This window comes from Crocodylus porosus, unplaced genomic scaffold, assembly GCF_001723895.1.
Source record: "Crocodylus porosus isolate Cpor-Errol unplaced genomic scaffold, CroPor_comp1, whole genome shotgun sequence".
In the NCBI taxonomy this organism is placed as follows: domain Eukaryota; kingdom Metazoa; phylum Chordata; order Crocodylia; family Crocodylidae; genus Crocodylus; species Crocodylus porosus.
The window spans coordinates 629182-641222 of NW_017728936.1; the positions used below are offsets into that span (position 1 = coordinate 629182).

At 40.4% G+C, this 12041-nt stretch overlaps 1 protein-coding gene across 4 annotated transcripts in view; it reads right to left on the bottom strand.

Annotated features, from left to right (window-relative positions):
• Positions 1-800: 800 nt before the first annotated feature.
• CDON (cell adhesion associated, oncogene regulated) overlaps positions 801-12041 on the bottom strand; it is a 134003-nt gene continuing 122762 nt past the window's right edge. For all 4 annotated transcript variants that reach the window (XM_019546948.1, XM_019546949.1, XM_019546946.1 and 1 more), the window contains 2 exons: positions 6318-6571; positions 801-4542 (listed from right to left, as the gene is read on the bottom strand). In XM_019546948.1, coding sequence (XP_019402493.1) covers positions 4376-4542; positions 6318-6571 — 421 coding nt within the window. In that variant the 3' untranslated portion in view covers positions 801-4375. The remainder of the gene's footprint in view (positions 4543-6317; positions 6572-12041) is intronic.

Consider the following 12041-nt stretch of genomic DNA (forward strand, 5'->3'; position numbering starts at 1 on the left):
AGGAAACATCTCCAACCATCCTATTCAGTAACCATCTAACAGATCTGTCATCCATCAATTTATCCAGTCCCTTTCTGAACTTTGCTATGGTATATGCCTCCACCACCTCCCGTGGCAATGAATTCCACAAGTTAACTACATGTTGCATAAAAAAGCACTTCATATCATCAGTTGTAAACCTGTCACCTACTAATTTCAGCAGGTGCCCCTAGTATTCCACGACTTGGCGAACAACAGATCCCTGTTCACTTGGTTTATACCCTTCATGATTTTATAAACCTCTTAGCATCTCTCCCCCTCCCCCGCTTCAGCCTTCTCCTTTCCAGACTGAAGAGATTGGACAAGGGGGATCCAGTTGACAAAATATTTGGAATTTCAAAAGGCATTCAGCAAGGTCCCTCAAAATAGGCTTTTAAAAAATATATTGCCATAGGATGGGAGAGAAGGTTCTTTTATGCACTGAGAGCTGGTTAAAAGATAGGAAGCAAAGGGTAGGGCTAAATTGTCATTTTCAGGGGGGAGGGAGGTCAAAAGTGGGGTCCCATAGGAATCTGTGCTGGATCCTATTTTGTTCAACATTTTCATCACTGACCTAGAAATAGGGGGGCACAGTGAAATCTCCAAGTTTGCATATGATATTAAATTCTTCCGGTAGTCAAGTCCCAAGCTGGAGAGAAGCTTCAGAAAGATCTAAGTGAGTGGGCAAAAAAAAAGTCCACAGCTGTTGGTTAAAGAGAACTCTTTCCCGTTACAGATTCAAGATCAGACAACCCGGCAATCACCACATTAGTCACTCTACATAAAGCAGCAGCATTCTCTTTAATATTAATCAAACCACCAAAAAACCTGCAAAAACTACATCATTTAAAAATATGTACAATTTCAAAAGGAATATTACAACTTTCTTTTAGGAAAATATAGCATATTTTTTCTATGCGATACAAGACACATGCATTTAAGTCATTGCTTTCAAAAACAACACAGGTGAAATAGCAAAAGGAACATCTTCCTTGGGCAGTACTGGAGCTGAATGGCATTTACAGAGGTATCTGTATCAGGAAGACAATTAGGAAAGGTATTGAACAAGTCTTAATTTTAACCTTTTTTTCCCTGTAAGGTGAAGATTTGGCAAGTAACTACCAGAGGCTTTGAAGTGCCTTACTGTTTAAGAAGAGAATGAAAAAAGGGGAGTATGCACATATCTGACTTAAGTGAGGCCTTTCCAGGTATGGGTAAAATTCAGTCCCTATGAATTCAAAGAGCTAAGCACTGGCTCGAGTCAAATATGATAAAGGCAGTTACACCAGTTTCCTCCTCTCTGCTGTGGCAATGCACCTCATTCCCAAGGTGCCAAAACTCTTGCCAGCAAGCCCAGAACTCTAGGGATAGCAGGATCTAGAGAAGCTGATGCACAAAATCTCTGGGCTAACTACTTTTCAAAGAAAAATAATATAATATACCCAAACCAAGTTCCTCTAAGAGAGATGCTAAAAGATCCAGCTTGAAAGGCAATGAGGCTGTTATGGGAGCAAGGCCATTCAGTATCTCTTGGGTAGGTGACCTTAGTTAAAATTTAATGGTGGGAGCTGAGTAATTACAGGATCTAGGGATTGCAGCACTCATTGTGGGATTTCTAGAGAGATTCATAATTACGCACTTATAATTGGGAGAATGTGTCCCCTAAAAATAAAGGAAAACATATATTTTTATAAATAAAATACAATAACAAGAAAAACACTTAAAACAGTGTCACTCAATATAAATAAAGCAGTCCACGATGAGATTCTGCTAACAAGGCAGATTACAACAGTCTCTTCCTTGAGTAGAAACTCCCCTCCCCACCCATACCCCCAAAGTTGACTCTTTCAAAGCAGTTTATGACTTAAGGGCTCTTACTAACTTACCTATGGATTCCCGATTCAAACTGGCTCCCAACTACTGAACTCTTATACCAAAGTTTCCTAAATCAATGTCATACAGAGGCACATTTTCAAAACAAACATGGTTGGACATTGCACTCAACAATCACACTAGATCACAGGAACCTGCCTCCCTCTGATACTTGTGGGCCTAACAAACATGAAGACCAAATCCATCACACATGCATGGACATCAGGAGTACAGAACTCCCATTACAGCATCTAGTAGGGCACCCTCCATCACTCTATAGTCATTGAATGAAAAACTGCATCAACTACTTTACTACTGAAATAGAACTCTTGCATAGTAACCCAAATCAAACACAGTAAATTCTCATTAATGTATTTAAAAATATAATATACATATATTATATATAATATTTTCACACACTGTATATACACACACTGTATTTGACATTTGTTGCAATAGTTTGAGAAGTAGACAGCCTGTTTCTGACACAAATTTTACTATGATATACTGCACCTGTAAGAACCTTCTTCTCACTTATTCCATAAGGAGTTTGCAATTTTAAATAAGGCAGTTTTGCTTCCACACCACCCTCAAAAGGGGCGGTTCTGGCTTTAACTAGGAAAATACTTGTTCCATTAGAAGGAGCCTGCACATGTATTGCTTCAGGGCAGCTGTAATTGTAATTTATGTGCCCCATTTCTTGGGTTCTTTGCTCTGATTTCTAGACAGGATGCTTTACAAGCACAAGGTTATTTTATTTATTCTGATTAAATTAAAAAAAATGCAGTTAACACTGCAACACATACATCATGCTCCATCTGTTATTTCTGGAATATGGGCAAGCTTCTTAAAGCTACATACACAGCCATGCCATCAGTTGTGGCATTTCTGACACCACCTGCGACTGGGTGCAATTTGCTAAGACAAAAAACATTCCAGCTTTACTTAGACAGCCAGAAAGGGGATCACTGCACAAGTGATACTTTTTCTCTTTTTCTCACTCAAGGAGTTAAATAAAATACATTTAGGCCCCCTAATCCCTGGGAAACCCCCTAGAAAGCACTGAAATTATTTGTAAGTGAACAAAAAACAGGGATAAAGCATCAGAATATATCTTCTCACTTTAGTTCTGTAATTGTTAGTTGGGCACTGTTAAGAGTTTAGGAAGAAAGCATCATCTCAGTCTCACCTCTTCTTAACAGTCAGTCTTTTAGGAGACATGGGATTGCCAGCACTATTAGCTAGTGCGTAGATTAATGAAGTACAGACCAACAAAGATTCCAGTTTAGGGCCGCTAGAAATTAAACCAATGGAATTAACAGCAATTATTTACTAATGAGCTGTAAAGACTAAAGCAGCTGAACCTCATGGAGTAAAGTTTGCTTTGTACTGCCTGTGCTTACTCTCAGCATGTAAAGCTGCTCTTAAGGAAGGTCTGCGTATAGATAAGCAGGTTTAAGATCTGAATTTAGAAAATTCAGTCTAATTTATGTGCAGAGAAATTTACACGCATAGAATGCAAAACAACCAGCTAGTCAGAGATGGTGGCTGTGAATAATTATTAGCAGTTTAGTCCCCGTCTTTTAAAAAACAATATTTTCAGAGAAGTACTTACAGTAGAGATTGGATGACTAATTCTCAGACTATGGACTATTTATCTTGATTACTCCTTATTTATGAGAAAGGGGTGGATCCAACAAATCACTCAGAATTTCTTTTTTGACAAGGTAATTGAAATCCTTTTAAAAACAGGAAAAATAGCAACTTTCAATGTGGAAGTCCAGAAAAATGACTATTGCTAGGAAGCATGAGAATGTTGACCAGTAGACTTTTTTCTGAATACTGGCAAATAACTAAAATCCCAAAGAACCGCCAACTGACTTCTGAGCTCAGATTCCCCATTGGGTTAATTACTATCTGAACAGCTGAACTGGCTGAAAAATGGAGCACCTGAAGTTCATTATTTTGCAGAGGTTTGTTTACCAAATTCAAGCTGCCTCTAGATAATCTGAAACAAGCTAGAACATATATTCAGGGAAAAACAGCTATAAAAATACTGCAACAAATGCCAGTGATGCAGCAATTCTCTACGGGGTGGCTATAATCTGCCATGAACCTCAGAACCACTCAGCTCTGACTCGCTCAAAGAAATCTGCATACTAAACACTCAGGTTCCTCTGCAGAAGTGCTTCTTGCGCTGGTAATATCCATGGAAAACACACTACTTATTTTCAATCATTGTTTTATATTATTCAAAATTTTACATGTAACCAGGCTAGTCCACAGAATGTGAAAAAGCCAGAGAAATTTCTCAGGGCATAAATAATATGAAAGACAGGAAAAATTTTACACAAGATACATTCATATGACACTACTACAAAAAATAAATAGCAACTCTCTGTTATAATTAACATCCCTCCATCAGTCCCTTTCAGTGATTCTGCTGTGCAGTTACTGGCTTCAAGTGGGGAAAATGGTCACATCCTCAGGCTTCCTGTATTTGGAGCTGTCGAAAGTCCCCAGAGCTGTTTAAAGTGACACCAGATGAATTCCAACTTGATTTTTCATTACAGTCCTTTGAAACAGGCTGCAGAATAAGGGGACTCCAGCTCAAAATATGATTTGATGTTTCTGAATGTGCACAGTTGTTACCTGCAAATCAAGAGCAGTTCGTATTACTGCCTTGCATTGTCAGCACACAGCACCCCCAAACACTAGTGTTCAGATGAACGCACTGGATAAAACTTTCAGCTCCCAGTACCCACAAAGGGTAGCTTGAACTCTGCAGGGTGCAGTGCCTAGGAAAAGCATTACAAATTCTCTGGGTAACAGACAGTATAGATCAGAATATCCAGGTCTCTCCTATTTTACTGATCACTATGTGTGCAGTGACTTCTCTCTTGGAAGACTCTGAACATAGTGCAGGCAAAGGGACAGTTTATCCACTAGAGAGAATTTTAGTTTGACTGCACAACACTTCCCTGAAACCAAACAAAATGTACAGATGCCTGCACGCTGAATAATACAGAACACATTTAGATCTACGCTATGGAAAGTTCAAACAGGCAAAAAGGCAGTGTTTGATGTGGAAAGGGACCAACTGGGCCCGTGCTCCATTTTCCCCAATCCCTGCAAAGCACTGTGTTGATCCAAGCCATCTGCTCTAATGTGAAGCTCAAAGTGCCCGCTTTCTGGGACAAGCAAGGGATAGAAATAATGTTATGCTTGTCATTCAGCTTGTGCCAGTGACCGCTTTGATTCCATGTCCTGCAGTGCCTGGGATTCCCCTAGAGCAGAGATGAACAATTATTTGGGCCCGAGGGCCACATGGGAAGTTTCGATGAGCCCTCGCAGGCTGGGTCAGCATTCCCCCCCAGCAGCAACTCACCAAAACTCCCTATGGGGCTGTGGGCAGGCAGGGAGCAGTGTTCAGGAGCAGAAGGGGTGGGCGAGGCTGGGGTCACAGGGCTAGGCTGTGGGGTGGTCACAGCTCTGGTGTGTGTGTGTGTGGGGGGGGGGGGGGCGCCCTGGGTGCTAGGTCCCAGAGGTCTGCTGTAGGTGAGGGGAGGGAGAAGGTGGGGAGCACATGCACAAGGCTAGCCCAGGTGATGTGGTTCGCACTGCCCCTGTGGTACTCCACCTGAGGCAGAGTCCTGCTTGTCCACACTGGGCAGCCCATGCTACGCTCCCACACTCCCCCTGCCACCAGTGGCAGCTCCTGCTCCTGATCTTGCACCTGCCATGCCATGCTGCTCCAGGCAGGTGAGCAGCTTCAGCCAGGTGCCTCCCACCCCAGCACACAGGTTCCTGCTGCAGCACATGGGGCTCTGGCTTCAGCTCCCAACTGCCTTCCAGGGAGCTGGAGCCAGAGACCTGTGTGCTGGGGCAGAAGCTACCCAGCTGAAGCTGCTCACCTGAAGCGGTGCAATGTGCTACAAAGGAGCAGAGCAGCCATGCTGTGCGCACTGAGCAGGGCTGGGCTGTGGGTGCTGGTAGGAGTCTTGTGCAGGCAGCCCTAGTGGGGCTTGGCTCCATGTGGGGACAGCTGTGGGCCAGATCCAGTCACCTGATGAGCCACATCCAGCCCACAAGCTGTATTCTGCCCACCCCTGCCTCTAGAGGCATCTCATCTGTTGTGACTGAATTCTACTTCACTTATCAGATCATAGATAAGATGAAAGTTGTTAAAAGAATTAGAAGCATTCAAAATAAATCTGAGGTAAATATCTTGGATAGATTCTATTTAAAAAACACTCCCGACTTTGGAATATCTTCATTGCCACTGTTTGAAGCTAGATGTACCAGCTGCTTAGTACTTCTCAGGGTTTGGGCCTTCATTTCTGGTCCTATTTACTAGTTTCTGCATGTTGCTTGCAGAAGCCATGTTGCTTGGAAACCAAGAATTTTTTCTCCCCGGAGCAGCATACCTTCTGTGCAATCTGCATTGATCTGATTCATACTTTCTTGACAGCAAGAATGCTGGGGAGATGGTTGCTCCACTTTTTCTTTCCTGTCCTCTTCAATCTGGGCACTGCATTCTGGAACTGTGGAGGCTAAGCACATGGCTACCATCACATGATTCAATGGTTTCATCTCTAAACTGTCCTGCTGATAAGGTGCCACAACCGGCACTACAGGAAGGGTATTGCTGCTAAAAGTACCATTGGTTTTGGTGAAACATCTGTGAATTGAAAACAAACAAAAAAAGAATCACTTGTAGCCCTGCACCACGAGTTTTTTCTGTTCAATGCATGTAAAGTAATTTGACAAATTAAACTTTTAAAATACTTTACCAAATAAATCCCAATTACTACTTAGTACAACAAGAACAATCAAGTTGGTTGAACACATTGCAAATACTTGTTGCGAGAATTTGGACTTTTTGGAAAGTGATAATCACAATGAAATGCTTCCATTTTCTGCCCAGCTCTAGAGATGGCTGAAAAACAGTCAGTGAATCATTTATTCCTCGATTCCTCCCTTCCTCTGTGAACTATGTGACTTGCAAATATATTTCTTCATGCAGCCAGCTGGGCAAAACAGTTTTTGAACCACATGAAAAAGATCTCCAGTTACAGTCCAAAGAGCAAATTGTGGTAACTCATGGCAAAACACTCATTGCTCAGACAATTAATATGAATAAGATAATTGCTTCCAACATTTTATTTTAAGCCATTTTAAACAAAATCTTACAGTCATTTTTCAACTTGTTTCATGAAATAAGACATTCATTTTGGGTTACGCAACTGAAGTTGAGCTGGGAAGTCCATCCTTACAGCTGAACTACTTAACCTTTAAACAAAAAGACGCTTATAGCTAAAGCTCTTTATAGACATGCACAGCATTAGCTTACAACAAGTAGAAAAACATGCCTATAATGCAAAGGCCCCTGACTTCGTGGATTCTGTAGTATTATCAGTTCAATCTGCAACATTCACATTTAATGTTAAAACCCAGGAAAGACATGTCTGCTCTGACAGCATAGGTAGTCATAATTGTTACACAGCTCAAAGGTTCACAATCAGAACTGTCAAATAAATTGGGAAACACCAAAAAAAAAAAGTGTCCTGAAACAAGTGTTTTGAAATGTAGACTGGAGAGTGATAACAGAGAAAAATCACTGTTCCAGTCCAGATAAATTAACACAGAATTTCACTAAAACGTCAATGCCTGTTATCGTCTTTCTGTGCTCCATTTAAACACTGATCCTGGTGATCAAAATAAACTATTTTTCTACTGTAGTGTTCAACAATTAGTGACAGCCTGGACTGTAATATCACAACTCAACAACATCTCTGTATAAACATGATTAACCTTGACCACCAGTGTTTGGGAATGCCCATGAGAAAATTAAAAACAGACGTGCCAAATATCACATAGAACATACAGTGATGTACTATAAGGATTGAATTGATAGGATGCAGAACTGTTTTTACTGCCAATCTAAATAAAACCCTTCCTGTTACATGCACAATGACAGGAACATCCCATCTTGTTTCAGACAGTGTTAGTCACTATGCCTTCTAGGCACTGACATTCTGGGTTGGCACCAGCAACTGCACACAACTGAATCAAGATTAGAGATGCATTTAATTGATTTATATTACAGTGCATTTCATGTGATAAACTATCCTTTCACTGATGGAAAGGCATCAGTCCAGATGAGTCTTTAAGTACTTCTTTCTAAACACAGGAGCATATTTATAAAATTATCTGTGTGATCAAAATAACCCAGACCTAGGACACAGACAATTGGAAGCCTGAATTTCACAATACTGGACTACCCAATCACATCTGGGTTCAACAAGGAACTTCTGAGATGTTAACATTTTACAAATAAATGTATAAAATACAAATTGGAGAACCACTAGTTTGTGATGCACTGAAATGTGGTCATTCAGGTGCCCTGTGACTTTTTTGATGATGGAAAAAAAAAGCATTCTTTGAGTGGCTCTACCCCAAACCATTTATTTCCACCTGTTTTAAATAAAAATATAAACAAACTATGGATTTAGTATATCCTGCCACACACAGATCTAAGTTGTTTGTAGGAGAACTTGCTATATATGGCACTCTGCTCAAAATAATATTTAAGTAAACACAAAAGTCCCACTTTTACCACCTCCAAAGTACTCAAGGCTTTTTGGGGGCAGATTTTAACTAGTAAAATGTTCTTCATGCACCTAAGAACCAACTTTTTCGTCCGGCTGCGTCTTTATTTCCTATTTCATTGCATACAGTGGTGACATATGGGGAACGAACTCCAAAGGCACTTGATGTCAGAACAGCCCAAATTCTTTTAACAGTGGAAAATACAAGAGGTCTAACTCGTCTTTCTTAAATACATGCTTCAGCTTAGACATACTGCTTGTGAGAACTGGCTATAGGTTTCCGCATTATTTGCCACACATGTCAAAGAAATTTTATTACTGAGAGCTGACTGTGTTCAGAAGTTTAATGCCTATTTTAAAGGTATCTGTAACCAGATAAAAGAACTTAGGCTGTTTCAATGTCTTCTCTCTTTCCAGAGCCTCCCTCTCTTCCTGAAGAATATGCAGTTCAGAGAAGTTAAATACGTCTATCACTGTGACATATGGTCTTTATTGATTACTATGGGAAATGGAAGATGACTACATATGCTGTTCTGTGCTAAGGACAGCCTATCTGTATCCCTAAGCTGTAACTCGCAGTAACTCATCTTTTATCATGCAAGTATTAAAGCCCTAAAAGGAATTAAATATATTTAAATTCTCAATGTCTGTGTGAAGATATTAAACTTGGCAACTGCTTTTTAGCAAAAGTTACTCTAGTTTGGAACATTTCTGGCTCATTAAAAAGAACATTCTGATTAGCAAAATCATGATGTTTAAACCTAATGTTTATAAGCATTCTGTTTAAAATCTTTGAGCTTAAGCCTTTGGCTAAAATAGCTGTAATTCTGTTTTTTAAGCACGGTTTTCTTCCTTGCAAAGCTTATACTCAGCTCTCTCACAATACCAAACCAAGACCAGTATCAATAGGAGTGACCAAAGTCAAGACCATTCAGGATTAATTTAATATAAATTCATCTTCTGGGACACAGAAGCCAAGGAATAGAGCAGTTGGTATGGAGAGGTACAACTGAATTTCGGGTTGGTCAAAAAATGGGCTTCTAACACAAGTTGTTTCTACGGATATCCCAAAAACTGGTGTGAAGCAGCCTCAGGGAGATCCCTGCCCAAAGGTTTCCCTGACAACAACACAGATCCAGAGAACTGCAACGTCTAATGTTTTGTCCATCAGCTTACATTAGCTGCCTCCAAATCATTATTTCCCAAGTACTAAAATACGACAAAAGCCACTGAAAGAGCCACATAAAAAAATCTGGTCTTCAGACAAATCCATTTATTAGCTTGCACTGCTTTCAACAGAGGTTGTTTGACTATAATCACTTTTTAATAAAAAAAATCCTTAGTGGAACTCATTTAACATGCTTGTTTTTTTCCTGCTTTATTTGGTTTCCTTTTAAAGACAGGCCAGTATCATCCCTGGTATAACTGAAGTGGCTTGAATGGAGCTGCATAAGATTAACTGGGTTTATTAAATAACATTTATTATAAAATTCTGAGTTCAAGATCAAAATGAACGTATCTGTTTAAAACAGCATGTGCAAATGACAGCATAACAACACATCTCCAGTAAAAAATGCATTTCACACAAATCTCAGTGCAGAAAGCCAAAATCAATCCCTAGCCTTTGGAGCCTTATTTCTGTGTACTTTAGATTGAGGACTGGATGACTATTGTTTTGCTGGTTCATTCAGAATTCATATTCTGCTAATGAATGTCATCACAAAAATGAAAACACCCTCCTGCTCCAATAGGCAAGGGAAGGCTAGAGTTGAAATTACTAAAAAGAGATCTTGCTATAATGTGCTCTGTGCATACAAATGTCAATATCAAAATGTTTAAAAAAATCTGGGTGCCCAATGCAGAACAGTTGAACAGTAAATTAAACTGGCACTAGTAGCACACTGCAGTCTCACCTCACTGGCCTTGTCCACAGTAGCAATGAGGCCACATCTACACCTGGTTGTATGGCACCTTTGCTACTGTGGCATCATGTAGTACTTCCTTCTGGAAGTACTAAAAGATGGCAGAGTAACAGCCCATACTGCAGTGTGCTGGCTGTGCATGATTATTTTCGGCCACTATGGTACCATAGCAACGTGCTATAATGAGGGACTGCTTTGCTACGGCACCATAGCGTCTTGTGTAGACGTGCCTGTATTTTAGCAACCACTAGCACTGGGGCAACTCCATAAGCTCTAGCAAGAGAGTAAGTATTAGTTTAGATAGAACATCAGAGGTTTCTGTCATTGTATTATGAACGCCTGCTTTGAGAAAGCAATTGCTGAAAATACTGTTAGCTGCCTGCCATTAAATATGTTAAATCTTCAACATCTGTTCATTTATATTGGCCCTGAATTTAACCGTAGCATTTAAAATCATCACAAAAAAAAAAAAAAAAAAAAAATCAGCAGAAATTCCAGCTAAGTGTATAGAAGCACATGAATTTGGGGATCAGTGGCACAAAGTGATCCATGCAATGAAACCAGATACAGTCCAGTGCCAATGCACCAGGTGGATTAAGCAGTAAACGCTGTAGGTGTTGTACTTAAACCAACCTTAATCCCTTTCAAACTAGTTTTTGGAAGATGGAATTTCCTATGCTTTTACTCAGTATGTATAGTTGGTGGAAGGGAGCAGGAGTTCACTGTCACTTGGCAAGGTCTTTACTGCATTACAGCTAGATCAGGCTCTCTGGGTGGGGGCAGGAGAAAAGTCTCATCTGTTCATTTTAGCTTAGCAGGTGGTTCATTTATCCAGGAGCCAGACAACCATGTGATTATGTTTTTACTCACTATTATTAATAATTGGTACACAAATAACAGCCTGTTTTGCACAAGGCAACAGAAAGGTTGTATAAAGCCATTTTCAGCAGAGACATGAACAGAACTGAGGTCTAATGTGGCAGACTGCAGATTCACCCAATGCTGCTTTTTGGCACAGGTGTTATAAATTAGCCCTACATCCTACCCAGGTGCCACTCTGATCTTCCTCTGCCAAAGTGCCTGCTCTGCTTTCTGCTCCTACCTCTGTGCTTCCTACCCGATTTGCTGCTTTGCTTTTTGCTTCCTGCTGTAGCTACCATTTTTCTACCTGTCCCATCCCTGGCATGCCATACAGATGCGCCCATGACACTTGTGCTGCAGGTTGGCCATTTCTGTTCTACACTAAAGGAATTTGTAAAACATTTTAATGTTTGTCATCATAACTAATCAGGTTTGAAAGAGAAGAAGATGGATTGTTTCCAGAGTGGTAGCCATCTTCCCTGATAAGCATGTATGGCTTCAGTCTAAGTTCACAATGGGGAACACTGGTCATCTCAGTCAAGGGAACCCCCTTCCAAACGCTGATTTGGTGGTACATGTGTATCAAGACATGAATAGCTTGAAGTACATTACATTAAGACAAGCGGTGATTATTTTGAGCAATGAAAAAGATCTCCCTGTCCCATAGCAGGCATGGGCATCCCATGGGACTGATGAAAGACTGACGCAAAGTACCTATTTAATAAAAGGACTTTTTGTTGTCCTTGATGCCTGAAGC